Below are 19,070 nucleotides of genomic sequence, written 5' to 3' on the forward strand. Positions count from 1 at the left end.
CATACGCGGGTCGGATGAGACCACGGCCTTAAGCGCCAACCTTGGCCTAGCTAGAAACCAGGAAAAAAATAGATCATGTTTCAAATGTTAATTAAAAAAGCCCTCTTAGTACAAATTTTCGTAAATATTATGTGCCGTCCCAGGCCAACAGTGCATAATATGTGTACCTCAGTGCATGTATATAATGTTTCACAAGAATGTGCAGTATCATTCAGTCAACGTTCTACCCCTCTAAAATGGCTCAAGTTTACATTTTGGTATTTAAAGTTTAAAAAGGTGTTGATTTTAAATTCAAATAGTAAGCGCACGTGTTAAAAACGCTGGGAAAAACATGTCAGAAATCCCGTAGCGTTACGCCCAAGAGGTTTCGAAAACTCTGTCATTTTGAAGATATTTGATCACATTTCCGTTTTAAAGCTTTCGTCTCCCATGCAACGAGTAGAATGTATAACTTCATGCAACAATGTTTGGGTAAGCAGTATGACAATGTAATATTAAAGGGTATAGACCAGAGTATTGCAAGCAGTTGCCGATGTTTTTCTGTTCGTTAAGTTGATCAGGGGAAACAACTTAACATGTTTTCCAGTCAGAGTTAGGTGCCTTGTAAGTTTCTTCATGGTCTTCCTTGCGTGATTGGTGAACAGGAATAATGTATGATAAAGACATAGCAATGTAGTAATGTATTTACTACAAACAAAACACGCCAAGCGGGTGCAAAACCATTTTTCTATTTAACAGCTGATCAAGGGTCATAACTAAACATTGTATTTCAGTCAGAGTTGTGTGTTTTGTGAGTGGCTGGTAGGCTTAATCAAGGGAAATAACTGGACTTCTATTTCAGTCAGAGTAGGATGTCATGTAAGTTGCCTCACGATTTTCATTGCATGATTTGCGAGCAAGAATAATCTATATTAAAGCAATCGAAATGTAGTTATTAATATATGATAAACAAGTGCAGTTCAAGTGGGTGCAAAACGCTTTATCCCGTTTAACACAGATCAAGGGAATAACTCAACATGTTTTTCAGTCAGAGTTTTGTGTCTTGTAATTTGCTACATGATCTTCATTGCATGATTTTTGAGCAGCTAGAATAATGTATGATAAATAATAGCAATGTAGTAATTTATATACTATTGACAAGTGCACTCCAAGCGGGTGCAAAACCATTCTTCTATTTAACAGCAGATCAAGGGTCATAACTCAACATTGTATTTCAGTCAAAGTATTATGCCATGTGAGTTGCTACAAGATATTCATGGCATGATTCGCGAGCGTAAATAATGTATTATAAAGCCATAATAATGTAGTAGTTTATATAGTAGAAACAAGTGCATTTCTCTATTTAACAGCTGATCAAGGGTCATATCTCAATATGTATTTCGGTAAGAGTTATTTTTCTTGTGAGTGGCTGGTAGGGTTTATACGTTGAAAGCATTTGTTTGACTTCAAAGCCAGTATAACCGAATACGTTGTATCTGGCGAGTGTGTGCATATTGCCAATTTCATGTGCGATATAAGTTAAATGTTAATACCTTCAAAATGATCAACTAGCTACAACATGTTTTCAAGTCATGGTCAACTCTGATTCCAACCCATGCTATTAAATTACATTTGTTCATAAACTGAAACAATAAGAACTGTTTTCTTTTATATTCTTTGTAGCGATACATCAACAGTTGCAAGTCACAAATAAGCTAATAAATGTAAAAGTAAGAACAATCGTTATATAGAAAGTCATATACAGTAATAAACAAACGAATACATGTACAAATAAGGAAGCAATGTACAATGCAAAGAATTACAACAATAATGTTCCTACCTTATACAAAGAAAACAATGTAAAATTTGACACTATGCATTTTTTGTGTATATATCGAAGTTATACTACCGAAAAATAATTCTTATAAGCCAAATGGTTGATATCAAGCAGGTATTCTGCTATTCTGAATTGCTATTTTCAGGGTTTGGGCATGTTGTTTAATATGTTTCAGTTATTCACAATAACAAACGAATAATATTAACATGTTTATACACAAGTGTGCATCCAATCTTCAATTAAACTAATAAGATACACATTATTGAAACACTTACTTAAGTGTACATTTATATTAAATTAAATACTTGTCACACATGGGTGCCGCCATTCTATTTTTAGCCACAGAAAACTGGGACTCGGTGTTTTCCACTTACATCATAATTATCATGTGACTTATTACATGTTTATACTAGCAATTGTCTTTGGCTTTATCAAAAATATACATGTAGTAAATAGTGTTACTTAGACAATGTAGATTAAGAAAACTTTTGAATAACGACTTTTGATTGCCCATATTATTTGAATGTACAGGTAGCTTATATCATAACTCAAGGTAAATAATCAAAAAGCTTTTGAATTACGGTTTGACTTTTGATTGCAAAAAATACTAGAATATACAGATAGTTAATATCACATATATTAGTATAATTATATATAGTATATACATGTAATAGTATACAGGTACCTTATAGTGTACCTCAAAGTACAGGTTGAGAAAGCTTTACAAATTATGACTTATCAATCCAAAGAGGCTCAGTTATTTTACTTAAGTATTATATACATACTCTTCATTGTTTTTTACACAAAGGCATGTCATAGCTTGTATAAAAAGAAGTTTACATACAAAATTCTCACTTATGTCATGGCGAATGACATTAGATGGGAAAGATAAAACTAGTGTTGATATTGAGGTCCCAGCTATTGTTCACAGAGGGACCAGAATTTGGGCCCAGCTATTGTTCACAGAGGGACGATAATTTTGGCCCAGTTATTGTTCACAAAGGGACAATAATTTGGGCCCATCTATTGTTCACAGTGAGAATTGTTCCTTCACAACTTCAAACTTGATGTTGTTTTTGATGAGTCTTTCAATCAGACTTGTTTCTCGGAAAAGCATGGCTGTTGTGTACACACCACCCCTGAAAGATATTTAAAATACATAACAAACTAATCTCTTGTAAGGTCTTAATGGCATCTATTAGCCTGTATATAAAAATAGTATGTATAGAAATTACAGGATTTTATTACTTTTTACTTTTTGCTTTGTCTTAGAAAATAAAATATTAAAAAATACAACAATATTTGGACTTCCCCCTTAATTGAAAACAAGATTGTAACGGTGTATTTAATAGCTAAAATGCACAAATGTTAAGTGACTGGTGGGTCCTCAAATATTTACAGCGATCAACGATAGTCTCATAAGGTAGACAAATCGTGTCATATGCACCTTTCTTTCAAATGAATCTCTGTATCCTTTATAAGAACCATTGATTTCGATACTTTTTATCATTTCTAATATATTTAAACAGTTGCATAAATTGTGGTACTGCTCATTTGGTAGTTAGAACACAGTTTTAATCATACCTAAATTTGTCTTGGGAGATTTCCTTCAGCAGAGTACAGGCACACTGAACCATTACAATGGGCGTGGCAACATATCCCGCTTCCGGGCCCGACACCCGCACAATCATCTGGGTGTCAGGGGCTGTGTCATGCTCTGTGTCGGCATCAGGAAGCTTTTCCTTCCAACCCTTGCCGACCACTGTGATGCTAAATGTTCCTGTCTCCATCTGTTGGGGAATCACCAATCAGTTTTTTATTACAAGAGAACACCAGAGAGATAACAACTCTTGTCCAACAATCTTATTTTAATAGTAAAAAAAAATGTTATAAATTTCGACAACCAGATCAGCCAATATAAGGGACATTGCTGCACATTCTAATGAAGTTACAGCCGTGGTCCTTCTGATATAAGGCAAACTCTATGAGCATTATATATTGATAAGCATGACAGACCAGAAAGCTACGATTAATGTGAGGTCATGTTCTACATTCAAAATTGACCCTCACAACAATACAACATTAATCAATCTTTGGAAACTGTTCAAGGATCGGTGTTAAATGTTGATAAATCATGGTGTAATATTTTTTTCACCAAATAAAATTGAAGATAAATGCCACAGACAGACTGTCCAAAGAAGGGAAACATCTCTGGTTACCCATGCTAACTAACTTACCTGATAGATTTACTACATGTACATTTCTCACCAACAGACATGAAACAGATTATCATCATCATCATCATCATCATCATCATCATCATCATCATCATCATTATCATAATCATCAATGAATAATGTCCTGTTATCCGACCAACATGAAAAATGTAAAAAATATGACCACAGGAGAAGCTTAAAAACAGGTTCATGACGCCATTTTTATAAGATAGTTCATTTGAACTCTTTATTAATTGTGGCATAATAAACGTTATAGTTAGGCAGGCTCTGATTTCATTAGACGGAATCTAGGCCCAAACCTTCACTCTATAACTTGCATATTATACACGTGAGGCCTTGTAAATGGATGTATTTTATAATGAATTTGAACTCAACTATTAATTTTCTACCTTCGTAATGCACAAGATAAGGAAACATTTAATTTATTGGATATATAGTCATATTCACTATGACCCTTTGTTTCTATAACTATATCACTGAAATGATCTTATCCCTCATTGGCTACCAATATCACATCTTACCTGTTTCTTTGAAGGTCCTCCTTGTTTGAACACACCAAAGGTAAATATGTGTGGATACTGTGGAAAGAAAATGAATTAATTAATGACCAGCCTTAATCATAACATATTTTTACATGAGTACTATCTATACATACATAGGATAGGATATAAATACAGCTGACTAACCAAGTATTTTTCTTTCAGTAAAAACAGGGATCTGACTCAATAGTTATAAAAGCTGGAGATCATTATGGGCTTTGCTATACAAGTGCATATGTCTCTGGCAACATGGGTATACAAATTTTAAAAACTAATTTAAGATCTTCGACAACAATTCCAACGATGATAAAACCAATATTACATAATAGTTTGATGACATGCATATAAATCTTAATGAAAAAATTGGTCAGAGTGAACGTTGCAAATTCAGGTCATCTAAAGAACTTAGAATACAACCTCATTTGCCGACACATTGTCCACACAAAATCGGATTTTAAACACCTGTGATAGTTAAAGGTTGAGCCTGAAACTTAATGATTGCCTATCTGCAATTTCATTCGCTGTAAATTTAGGTTGTATTCTAAGACAACATCTTAACCCTTTCCTTTAAAACACACACAAGGTAAGAAATGAATTGCTTAATATCTACCTTAGACAGGGAATGTTGACAGTGCTGTATTTCAAAAAATGTGTCAAATAGAACTCCTCTAATCGTTCATGATTAATTTGAGCTAATCCAACACAAAGTTGCAGCTTTACGCCATGCTGCACAGTGTACTTACAGCTTAAGACTACTTACTTTCAGAATGAGAGCTCGTCCAAAGCTGAACTTTGCCAAGATGCCAACGATGAGTCCAAACAGCAGGGTGACCGCCAGATAGAAGAAATTCGGAACACAGGCATAAGCTGCCACTTCAAACTGGAAAAAAAACGAACAGTAACGAACAGTATACCTTAATGTATACATATAATCTGTTTTAAGTTGTCATAAAATACACATATTTATGTAACAAGTTCAAGAAATATTTATTAAGTGAGCCTTTAGCATGAAAACTAACAAAGGGCAATAACTCTAAAACTAAGAAAGCAAGAGTTACTGTTAATATGCACTGCACTTGCACTCCATGAAATCTATCTACATATCGCGGGCTTAGCGCAAAACGGTTGTAACTGACATTTTTAAAATTGTTCAGGAGAGCATAAAAACTGATTTATTTTCCTAGTTCCTATCATTTTCACTTTGTTTTTTTTATTAAAGCTTTATATTTGTGTACTTTTCATGAATAAATCACAATAACATTTTGCATTCAATTTCTAAAAGAGATATTTGTAAAACAGTCAGTTACAACCATTTTGCACAAAAAAATGAGGAATTTTCTAAATTTATTTTTGCGCAAAAGGGTTGTAACAGTCAGTTACAACTGTTTTGCCTGAAAAATTGAAGATATTTCTAAATACATTTTGCGCAAAAGGGTTGTAACTGAATCTTTTTTATTAAAATTTCTTTGACAGCTTTAAGATATTTGACTTTAAAGCACAATTACTTGCAATGTAAATTATACTTAAATACATCAACTGAGGATAATAGCTATGATATTTTCCACTTTTTTTTGAAAATTTAGTTGTGTATAGAACATCTTATATTCTATGAATATTTTTGTTAATATACTTAGCACAAACAGGGGTTTGGGTAAAATTTTAGTTTAATATCACATTTATAATACATAAAAAACAATTAAATTATTATATATATGAAAGACAATTAAATAATAAATTTATTTAAACAACAACAATATATACTGCAGTTATCTTCAACATCATATTTTAAGTTAATAATCAGCTTAATTCAAACTGTTAATGATGAATATCAGCATTTTGTAAGTACAATTGTGAAGAAAATAGCAATTTCATTCACTAATTAAGATATGCATGTATATTTCTTATTTCTAGTTTTTAAGTTAAAATGATATCCAGAAACATTTTTATAAGTCATCATAGCATTCTCATGACATATCAGCTCTTATAATGACCATCAATCTGTACAAAATATACAAGAACTTGAAATTTAAAATAATCATTTAGTAAAATCATAGGTAATAAATGAAAGCTATTTTAAAATTGACAATGACCAAATCCGGTACCAAAACATCATATCCCGATGAAATCATTTAAGGGCTAAGATATTTCCAAAGCTCATAAATATCAGACTTCCATCTTCCAGTACTGCTTTACTCAGCACAAATTCCATCTACTTGCCCCATGAATATCAGAACTTTCCATCTACTCTTAACAAATCCTTAACCCTAGCATGATTTCCATCTTCTTGGCTCATGAATATCAGAATACTTTCCATCTACACTAAACATCATTAACACCAGCATGATTTCTATCTATTTGGCTCATGGTAATCAGAATGACTTCAATCTACTTTCAACAAATCTATTAACCCAGCATGATTTCCATCTAAATGGCTAATGAATATCAGAATTACTTCCATCTTCTCGAAAGAAATTATTAACCCCAGCATGATTTCCATCTAATTGGCTTATGAATATCAGAATACTTGTCATCTACTCTTAAACCAGTCATCAACCCCAGCACAATTTCCATGTTAGCTCATGAATATCATAATTACTTCCATCTGGTACTCTAAACAAATTAACCCCAGCACAATTTCATTCTAACTGGCTCATGAATATCAAAATGTCTTCTATCTTCTCGAAACAAATCTTTAACCCCAGCATAATTTCCATCTACTTGGCTCATGAATATCAGAATGTCTTCAATCTTCTCAAATAATTAACCCAATCATGATTTCCATCTACTTGGCTTATGAATATCAGAATACTTTCCATCTACTCTTAAACAAATCATTAACCCCAGCATGTTTTCCATCTAATTGGCTCATGAATTTCAGAATAACTTCCATCCATTCGAAAAAAATCATTAACCCCAGCATGATTTCCATTAACTTAGTTTATGAAAATTAGAATGATTTCCATCAGATCTGATTTCTATCTATTTTTTATCCAGTAGTTACTTGTAGTAGTGACCAGTAGTAACCATCATGACAACCATGACAATGATTATTTTATGACGCTATTTCGGTGTCGGACTACAACCCGACGACGGCACAGCGAAGATTGCTAGAGGGGGTCGTCCCTGTGATATTATAAGATGACAAGTACCCAAATCAGACTTCCGATGTTTATTGTCCAAGGTTAAATGACAACCTGGACTGGAAAGTCATGGGTTTAAATACTAAATTTGAGTTTAAGTTGCCAACAACTGGCACTGTCATCTTAAGAGTTTTACTCGGCTAAGGATTAAGAGTTTCCTTTAGATAATCTTTGTTTCTTTGATCTAATATATGCTTATCACAACTTGCATAGGTGTTAAAGCCTTATTCTTATGATTAGCAAAACTATAGAACAAAAAAGGTGCTAAAATGTAGTGACAACAGTCAAAAATAAGAATTAAGTGTTTGCTTAAGAAATTACTGAAGTTATGCAAGTTGCAAATATGATGACAAAAATACAAAATATAATATATAATGTTTATAATATCAAGTTATGATATTGTAAGTTATCTGAGTCAATTCTATATCAATAGACAATCATTTCTATACTAAATATGATAGGCCAATTTTAAGTTTAAATTTTTATTTTTTATTGTACTTAAAACATTATTATTTAATATTTTGCAACAAAATATAATGCAAAAAGAATGATCATAATAGTTACACCAAATACCTACTATTTTACAACTATTCATACTGCCTACCCAGTCAGTTAGAAACACCAGCATGGCTTAACTGACATCGCTTATGAATACCAAAATGACTTAAATTGAGTTACTTCTTCGCCAGTCATAAACACACCAGCATGACTTCAAACTGTATAGCTCATGAATATCAGAATTACTTTACATAGGTACTTCTCGAAATTTATAAACACCAGCATGAACTTGACTACGGAGTTCATGAATATTCAAATGATCAATAGATCTACTTCTTCCTAGTCAAAATCATCAGCATGACTTCAAACACCAGAGTTCTTGAATATCAAAATGACTTCACTAGATCTTCGCTAGTCATAAACACCACAATGGCTTGAAACTATATAGCTCATGAACTTCAGAATGGCTTGAAACTATATAGCTCATGAACATCAGAATGGCTTGAAACTATATAGCTCATGAACATCAGAATGGCTTGAAACTATAAAGCTCATGAACATCAGAATGGCTTGAAACTATATAGCTCATGAACATCAGAATGGCTTGAAACTATATAGCTCATGAACATCAGAATGGCTTGAAACTATATAGCTCATGAACATCAGAATGGCTTGAAACTATATAGCTCATGAACATCAGAATGGCTTGAAACTATATAGCTCATGAACATCAGAATGGCATGAAACTATATAGCTCATGAACATCAGAATTTCATCCATAAGATTTGATTCAATCTTCAGAACTCACGAATGTCGAAATGACTTCAATAGATCTACTTTTTTGCTATTGAAGATCATTCAATCAAGCGAAAGCTCATGAATATCACATGAACAAAAAGAAAGAAGGAACTTATTTTTGACTCAGAGAGTGTCAAGAAATGCAAAAAATCGGTTGCAAAATAGCTTCCATTGGATTAAGTTTTCTGCTGGAAATAAGCGTGTTATAGGATACGAAATATTCAGTTAAAGTATATAACATTCTTCTAGAATTGGTAGGGGAATTAATTTGTGTTTTCACCAATAATGATGTACCTTAATAATTAGATCAATTGCCTTTGGTTTTCATTAGTTTATAAAAGTTATGATTCTGTGTACAAAACATGTCAATATTGCCAAAATATAAAATTTTAACATGCAAATTTATTTTACCATAAAAAGCCCACGAAATATAAATAAATAATTAATATTTACAAATAAAAACTACTAAGAGAAACAATATTCTTGTAAAACACACACATTCTTTTCCTGTTTTAAAATCATATCCGAACTTTACACAGAAAACTAAATAAAATTTTAAAAAGGGATATTTAATTTTAAACTTAAATTTACTTTCCTAATCATATTTTTTTCATAAGCAAGAGCCTAAAGATACTATCAAATTCTTCAATTCTTTTTCCTAAATATATGACTTTTTAATCTTATCGGACAATATATCATACACATTATTAATATAAATGAATAAATAGGACTAAAGGAATAAAACATGAGATATTGTTCGTAATTGTGATGTTTAAACATGCATTTTTTTCATTTTATTGGGAGTTTATTTTAAAAACAAATCATTTTTCATCAATATGACTGTCTCTCCTCAAAAACAATGTTAAATAATCATGATGTAATCAATGATGTCATCATGATATTGGAGTTACATCCCATCCCAATGGTTTATTGATTCAAAGTTTTCTGTGCAAAACAGTTGTAAGTGCAGTTACAACTGTTTTGCGCTAAAATAAATTGCCATTTTCAGATCGAGGGCTCAACGCAATACTGTCGTAACTCCATTTTTCAAAATTGTTCAGGAGAAGGAAAAAACTTTCTTAATTTATTTCTGTTGGATATATTTGAAGTATTTAAACATAACAATGCTGTACTGTATGTTAGTTTGAAACCAAAAAATATCTTATCTTCAAACATTGAACACAAAAGATGAATTTGATGAAAATTTGACTTACTACAGTTTTCCACCTCAAAAGTCAGATTTCATCAAAGTATATATTTATGCAACAGTGTCGTAACTTGACTTACGACAGTTTTCCACCTGATATTATTTCAATTTGAGAAAATATATTTATGCAACACTGTAGCACTTTGTGTCTTTGTCATTATTAATGAGAAATATGGTTTATAATTAAACAGATAATAGACAACTAAGGCTGACCCTTTACCACTAGGCCACGAAGACAGTTTAAGCTTTAACAAAGCATATAGATTCATGATTTAAACATAAATTCAAAACAGCTATAGTTAACATCATTTTCGCAAAGCTGTAAAGCACATTTTCAATACTTATAATCATTCAATTTTGAAATAATGTACATTTATTTTATATTTTTTACTTTATAACAATCATTCCCTTATTTAACTGACAAAATTGGCAAATTTCTTGATAATTCCATCTGACTGCCCAATTAAATTTCATTAAAAAAAATGTCAGCAAAAATGTTTTTAAAACTATCAGAAAAAATGACCTTCAAAGGAAACTAATAATTACAATATTGACCATTGTTTTCAAATAGTTGGTTTGTTTCCACGAAGGGGAAATTCTTATTAATACACACAAGTTCACTTGTCCTTATAGCTCTACTCAACTGGTTCAGAAACACTTCAGGTCATTACCAGAAAATATGTTTTAGCCAAAGCAGCATTCCACCAAGTCAAACAAGAAAAACAAATTAACTTTTTTTTTCGGATAACTTTTAAAAAAAACTATTTTCAGACTATACAATGTGCAGAATGCGTGTGTTTTAAGCATCAATACAAAACAATCAAGTTTTCTTATTTGCGATGACTACCCGGACCATTGTCACTGTAGTGTCATATGGGAGTAGGAGGAAAAAGGGGTTGTGGACATCTAAAATGATTTGCTTTATGCACAAGCTTAACAAATCTGTTTATTACATTGGTCGGTTTTTAAATTGGGCTTTGACTTTCATTAGCTAATGAAATTTCTCCTTTGTCAACAAGATAAACTAATGGTATATCATCATCTTCTTAAAAAAAAAACCCACTTCATCATCAACATCAGCATCATTGCCAACCACATCAGCATCATAACCATTAACATCTCCCCCATCAACATCATTGCCATCAACCACATCAGCATCATAACAATTAACACCTCCCCCATCATCATCATTGTTGCCATCAACCCCATCAACAGCATTCCCACCAACCACATCAGCATCATAACCATTAACATCAACCCCATCAACATCTTTGCCTTCAACCACATCAGCATCATAACCATTAACACCAACCCCATCAACAACATTTCCATCAATCACATCAGCATCATAACCATTAACATCTCCCCCATCATCAGCATCATAACCATTAACATCTCCCCCATCATCAGCATCATAACCATTAACATCAACCCCATCAACATCATTGCCATCAACCACATCAGCATCATAACCATTAACATCTCCCCAATCAACCACATCAGCATCATAACCATGAACATCAACCCCATCAACAGCATTGCCATCAACCACATCAGCATCATAACCACGTACATCAACCCCATCAACAGCATTGCCTTCAACCACATCAGCATCATAACCATTAACATCTCCCCCATCAACCATATCAGCATCATAACCATTAACATCAACCCCATCAACAGCATTGCCATCAACCACATCAGCATCATAACCATTAACATCTCCCCCATCAACCATATCAGCATCATAACCATTAACATCAACCCCATCAACAGCATTGCCATCAATCACATCAGCAGCATAACCATTAACACCTCCCCTATCAACATCATTGCCATCAAACCCATCAACAGCATTCCCACCAACATTATTTCAATCAACAACATTACTATTCATACCATTTCCTTCAACATCACAAATCTCAACATCACCCCAATCAACATCACCATCATAACCATCTACATCAGCTCCCTCAATATCATGCCCATCAATGCTGTCATTCATGATGTAAACTGTAACATCATCATTGAACCAGCTCTCACAAACATCTACATTATTTTCACAAGCATCTCTATTCAAATCAAATGTTTGAAAGAATTCTGAACTGTTATTTAAGTCTGTCATTGCTTCATTTCGAAGCAACGCATCTAAAATGTAGCTGTCTGTGTCCTCATCATCTATAAAACCTCATTCTTCACTGCTGACGTCTGATACATCTGACACTTCCTGAGCCATGCCTTAGCAAACATGCTCATGAGCTAAATAGGGTTTGCAAGTTATTTCTCCCTCCTTCATCTCACTAAACCCCGACCAATCTGAATCAGTATCTTCTTCAGTATCCATTTCATTTTGACATTAAGTACTTCAAACAGTACATTTCCACTTGTCCCAGGCTCAAGAGACTCGGCTAACTGGTCAATAAACTATGTCATGCTCTCAATATCTGCATGGCCTATCAGGACAGCTGACCCATCACATACTGGCATTCCTTTATTGGACCTACTATGGGGATCAAAAAAGAAGATGCTTTGTCTTTTTTTTTATGATTGCACATGTGTATGCTGGACTGGAACACCCCATGGTAAATATGCATTTGGAAAAATCGAATTCTAATGTATCTGCTAGGGCATCTTATAGAGACCAAAAGGGAACTGTGGAACTTTTTCTATCTCAACTTCCATGCAGTGAATGTTCCTTTACAATGTTAACAAAGGCCAGAACATCAGGAATGTCATCAGTTAACCACTATAGCCTTTTCAAATTGACATCCCTATAAAGTTTGTCACCACCACGTGTTTGTGTGGTTTATTTTATTCACCCATAATTAAAATTTCATCCATCGTTTTCTCATTCCAGTTTGTTGGTTGAATTGTATAGGATGTTACTAATGCGCACACCAAATTTGCTACACATTGTGTACCTCTGCTACAAAACACTTTGCTTCCTTGATGCCTTGTAGCTTTTGCTAAGAGCACGATGTGAAATCTAAAGATTGATAACAAAAAAATGACAAAAACTTATTTGAATTAGCATTATTTGATTCCCAACCATTTTTACTTATCAAATTCAGGGAGCAAAAATTCTTATCCAAATCACAATATTTTGCCTTAAAGCTGCACTCTCACCGATTAAACATTTTGACAACTTTTTTATTTTTTGTCTTGGAACGAGCCATTTTTTTGCAAAAATCCATGGCAACAAGTAATATGAGACTACTGACAAAAATATAAATCACAGATTTTTATATTTCAGTTAAAAAAAAAGGTTTTATGCAGTTTTCTTAAACCGTTAGTAACGGTTTAAGCCATTAAACATTAATTTTTGAACGGAAATATGCAAATCTGCGATCTGATCCTTTGCCAGCAATCTTTTATCATCGGGTTTGCAGATATTAACGCAAAAATTTGCTCTTTCCAAGACAAAAAATAAAAAAAGTTGTAAAAATGGGAAATCTGTGAAAGTGCAGCTTTAAGTATTTTTTTCTACAAATATTAGTTTTCCAATACCACATTAAAAATGCAAGCTAATTGAACTACTATGGTATAGAAGTATAGTAAGACTCATTTATTTATCAAAATGCTACCATAAATATCCTTTAAGTTTGATAAATAAGTTATGGAAAAAGTCAGTTTTATTAGGATAAGACTTCATTCACTTAAGATGCTAATGCAATAACTTAAATCGCCTCAGAATATCAAATATTAAGGTAATCATTTAACTTCTTTAAGCACAAGTTACAATACATAACTAGGATAAGGAATAGTTCATAAGTACTTAAAAAACAAAAACAAATAAAAACACTTTAAAACTGTTATCTTCAGATGTGGCCTAAATAAATCTTCAAAATTCTTTGGATTTCATAATTTTTAACATGTACATGTATATATTTACTGTTGTTGTTTTCTTTTCTGAGAAAAGTGACATCACAGCACTATTACATCATTAGTATGACATCATTTTGTTGAAATTCATTGAGTTACTACAGTGTTGCACAGTTTTTTAAATCAAACTTGGCATAGTTTTCAGTGCAACACTGTATGTAACTCAAGTTACGACAGTGTTGCATAAATGAAAATAGTCAATTTAAGATACGACTTTTGGACAACTTTTCATTTTAAGTACTTAAAAATCAATATTTTTCAAAAATATTTTTATTACAGATGGAAAACTGTTAAAGCATGTAAAAAAATGCAAAAACATCATTTTGTGAAAAAAAATGGAGTTACGACACTATTGCGTTGAGCCCTCGAGATACAAACTTTTGACAAATATGGCTTTATATACATTTATCCTTATTACAGAGCTATTTTTTTGGGATATTATGGAGGCTTGTAAAAAAGGTTAAAAAATATGAAAATATCACCTTTGGAAAAAAAGTCAGTTACAACCGTTTTGCGCTAAGCCCGCGATATGAAGTTTCAAGTTGATAACTCTTATATTCTACAAGATATGGCCTGGACAAAACTTAAAACATGAAAATTAACCAAGGGCAATAACTCTGAAAATATGAAAGCAAGAGTAACAGTTCTTAAGCAATGCTCTTGCCCTCCATGAGATCTATCTACATATATAATTTGAAGATGACACCACTCATAGTTTACGAGATATGCCCCGGACGAGTGAAAACGGGACTCGACCACCACTGCCGCGGACAAAAGTAACCCCTTAACCCCTATATGTCGCCTAGTCAGGCGACTCAAAAATTAATGTACTTGATCATTGCTTCACTTAGTATGCTGCAATTATTAACATGGACCTTGTGCAACTAACAATGAAAACTATATACATGTTTGCATTATATTTCATCGGGTGACTTAGCGTCATTCCAATTGTCATAAGTCAATCTGTTTTAAGTGAGAATTATGTAAGAATAACCTTTTTGTTTTACATTAGACGCTTTATTCAAGGTGGAGTATGACCAGTTTTAGCAAACAATGCAAATTATCGATCAAGAATTCTTTAATGTGATTTAGAACAAATGAATGTATTAGTATAAGAATTTAGTATATCACCGTGTGAATCAAACATTATGTTTAAATGTATGGCAGTCATTTTTGAAAACAGCAACACCCTTTGTTTGAAAGCAATGTGATACAATGTAGATCTATGGAAAATCGAAGCATAATCTTACACCAAGATTAAAACAAATACAGGCTAGATTACATTAAGCGGGGAAAATTATGTCACTTTACGGTGCAGTTGGCTATTATACAAGTAGCAATCTAAACTTGGGGTTATATACTGAGTGCTTTAAAATTGGTTATCAGATAGCTTTAAATGCTTATTATGAATTAGTTGTAAATTAGTCATCATTGCTGTGTCATTAACTTATGAAAAGTTTTGTCTTTTTAATGATTTACTAATATTACTACAGGATTGATCATAAGTTCAGATACTACACAAAAATTCTATTCAAGAGACATTTTGTACTTATTGACCAATCATACAGTATCAAAAGAAATCAATGTACAGGTGTTATTTCATTTTCAAATCAAACCTGTGATAACATTTGGCCATTGACAATTTAAAACATCTAGACAAAACAATTGCATTATAAGTGCCTCATATGTGAAGGTCAGTGAAAGGCAAAAGTGTGTGTGTGCGTGTGTGCGTGTCTGTGTGTGTTTGGGGGGGGGGGGCGTTCGCGCGTGTGGGTGCGCATTACCGCACGTGTGGGTGGGCGTGTTTATCTGTTTGGCAGTTAGCATTTCAGTTTGTCGGCCTTACGTTGTTGCAAACATTTGTTGAGCAAACTACTTCTGCGAACAGATTGAATGGATTGTTGCAACAAATTACAAAGAAGCAAGTGCCTTGAACATTTGTGTTAGTTGCATGATCAATTCGTTTTATCGCCATGGCGATAGGTGTTTTAGGTTTAATTCTACAGATTATAAGAGATGGTCTGAAACTTAGTACACAGGCTCACCATGAAGTATATTAGTGTCTGACATTGGTCTCATAAATTGCGGCAATGTGGTTTAAATTAACTTGCCCTTGTAGTTGATCTACACATTTACGGCTATAATATGAGTGGCGCAAACTACTTCCACAGTTTAGAAGAGTTGTTTCTATGCTTTGTACACTTGCTCACCTTGGGTTCGAGTGCTAAATAAAGTTTCAATCAGTTTCAGCAAAGCCATGTAAGAGAAATGTGCCCCTTAACTTAGATTAATTCACAGATTACTATTGAAGTTTCTGGAGCAAGCAACTTCTACAATTAAAGAGAGATTGTTCTAAAACTTGATACATCTTGTCACATGACAGGGTGTACTAGTACACTCTACTACTGCTTGGTGTATTTTCAATGAAATCTTGTACTAATAATTTTTGATTATCAATATTTAGTCTACGCACAAGAGAGTGTTTACCACTTTACAATATTAACGTCATCTACCCACAAGATTATATTGTCTGTTTAAAGACTTCTTTTTGTGGCAACATTTTTTTCTTAGAAATAAGTGAACAATTTTCTAAAATGTTGTTCTTCATCTTTCACTATTAAGTGGGGTTTCATACAATTAAAACACACAAACAAAATAAAGTTTTACATCTGTAAACATGTATAACCGGTAAGTGGTGAAATAACACATTAAGGCAATGCATTAACACGTTTAAAAGTAGCAGTTATGTTTGAATGTAAAAACTTTTTGAGTGTTCTGGCTACATGCCAAATTGAGACATTGTTAGGTATCTTCAATGATCTGCTGTAGCACATCTAAGCATTGCATGTTATGAAACTCATGTCTAAGAATGGTTAAGGCTGTGTCAATGTGGATATCAGCTTTGTAAAAACTGATGTAGGATCCTGGCTGCATGCCAGATGGAGACATTTTCTCTGTCATAGATTTCCATTGATCTGTTGTAGCACATCCATGCCAGGTCCAGCCTGTTCTGAAGTTCATAGCAGTGGCCCAGCATGTTGTGGGCTGTGTCAATGTGGCCATGTGGTGGTCCCATTGTATACTCATGTAGGTTATGTAGGGCTGTTTGTGCTCTCCTAGGTTGGTGTAGCTCCCAATATGTGAGATGTTGTAAGTAACAAAGGAATGGGACACAGTCAGTGACTACATTGTTCTTCCACTTCTCATGTCCTAATCTGTCTTCACCTTCTATCCTTCTCAGCATTTCAAATGCAAGATGTTGTGGAATACAGTTTATTTCTTCCTTTGTGAAGGATATACACATCATTGTGTATTTCTTCCGCATCTCTGTGTTTGAGTTGACTATCAACTTTTTCTTATACTCAGTGCTTGGTTCTCGGCATTTCCTTCCAAAATGTCCACAGTACTGAAACACTTCTGGTCCCAGCAGTCCTTCACAGAAAGTCAGTACTTCTGCAGCTTCCTCATACTGCCCTCTGCAGTACAACATGGAGGCAAATTTCAACCTACTGGACATAAGGTCTGAGTCAAGAGACCGCTGGTACCAGTTGAAGATATCCTGTGTGATTGGTTGTCCCAGATAGATGCACCTTGAAGCCAGCATGGAAGCAAGGGTGCTACATAGGAATGGGGTCAGCATAGAAACTACTTCCTGTTCAAGGTCACTTGATGAATCAGACATACTCTGTAGGATAAAAAAGTGCCTTTCAATGTCATCAGCTGAACAATCAGTTATCAATTCATCTAAACCAACAGTCAAAACACCTAATTCATCAAACAGTAGTTTCTGTAGAACAACACTATAGTTTTGGGTTCTTGTGCCCACATGCTCATATGATACATTTTCAAGATTTGACCATTGAAGCAATCTCATATCAATATTGTCAATATGAATGCAAAACAAACACTGCAGTTTTGTGTTGATGAGATGTGAAATAATGCTGCATATGTTTGGAAGTTCCCAATTATGCAACTTTCCAACAAACAGATTAACTCCAGATATTGTGAAATGGGGACAGTATTTTTGTTTAAACCATCTTTTCAGTGTTGTCAGAAGTAGACACACACATTTCACAATCTTGTTTTCCCTCCATATTTCTGTAGGATAGTTTTCTATTGTAAATAGCATTGCTGTTTTAATATGAAATGTGCTGAATCTGTCATCAAACAAAGGTTTGAAACACGTTTTTCTCAATATTTTTGTCAGTGTATATACCTTCACTTGAACAGTATTAAAATCAAACATTAATAACCGTTCCATTAACGAAGTTGAAAACCTCCACTGCCATTTTGAATAAGGGTAACTGGTTAAATTTGAAGGGATCATTAATGCATTAGATCTACACAATGATTGTTTAGATGGGCTCTCCGTGTAGCCCTGTGGCAGTAAGAATACTCCAGTCTCCCTGGCACTGGCCAATGTTTCAGGTCTTGGCCAGTGTCCAGGGCGTGTTCTGTGGAACATGAACTTGCATTCTTCTGGCAGTTTGCTACAATGGTATCCATCGACTATGTCAATCCTTTCATCATGTGACATTGATGGGCCATGTCTTATTATTTCACCAGATTCACTTTGTTGCTGTACCAAGTCCTGGTATTTGACTCTCATATTAGTCAATATTATTCTCCCTTCCCCATCTAGCACATCATCAGGACCTTTTGGGTGAACTGCTGGCAGTGGGCAGTCACCTCTCAGTCTCTGTAAGTAGCAGTGTTGAGGAGGAGTGAGCTCATTCTTTAACACCAGCAGATTTGGCTTTCCATACTGCCAGGTTGCCAAGTCAAGAGCCACATGTTCTCTGTTATCACAACGCAAGAAGTCAGTATCAGATTCCATCCCAGGCGTTGTGGTGCCTTCACTCTGACTGCCAAATATGTATGAAGTTGTATCTATATCACTTAACAAGAAATCAACACTGTGCATAGTCTCAATCCTCAATTGTGTTCTCCTCC

The 19,070-nt window shown here is 33.8% G+C and overlaps 1 protein-coding gene across 1 annotated transcript in view; it reads right to left on the reverse strand.

Annotated features, from left to right (window-relative positions):
• Window positions 1–1,633: 1,633 nt before the first annotated feature.
• Window positions 1,634–19,070, reverse strand: part of LOC128208874 (saccharopine dehydrogenase-like oxidoreductase) — a 29,195-nt gene continuing 11,758 nt past the window's right edge. The window contains exons 8-11 of the mRNA XM_052912544.1: window positions 5,353–5,472; window positions 4,575–4,631; window positions 3,401–3,606; window positions 1,634–2,955 (exon numbers count right to left, since the gene is read on the reverse strand). Coding sequence (XP_052768504.1) covers window positions 2,847–2,955; window positions 3,401–3,606; window positions 4,575–4,631; window positions 5,353–5,472 — 492 coding nt within the window. The 3' untranslated portion in view covers window positions 1,634–2,846. The remainder of the gene's footprint in view (window positions 2,956–3,400; window positions 3,607–4,574; window positions 4,632–5,352; window positions 5,473–19,070) is intronic.

This window comes from Mya arenaria, chromosome 11 (genome assembly GCF_026914265.1).
Source record: "Mya arenaria isolate MELC-2E11 chromosome 11, ASM2691426v1".
In the NCBI taxonomy this organism is placed as follows: domain Eukaryota; kingdom Metazoa; phylum Mollusca; class Bivalvia; order Myida; family Myidae; genus Mya; species Mya arenaria.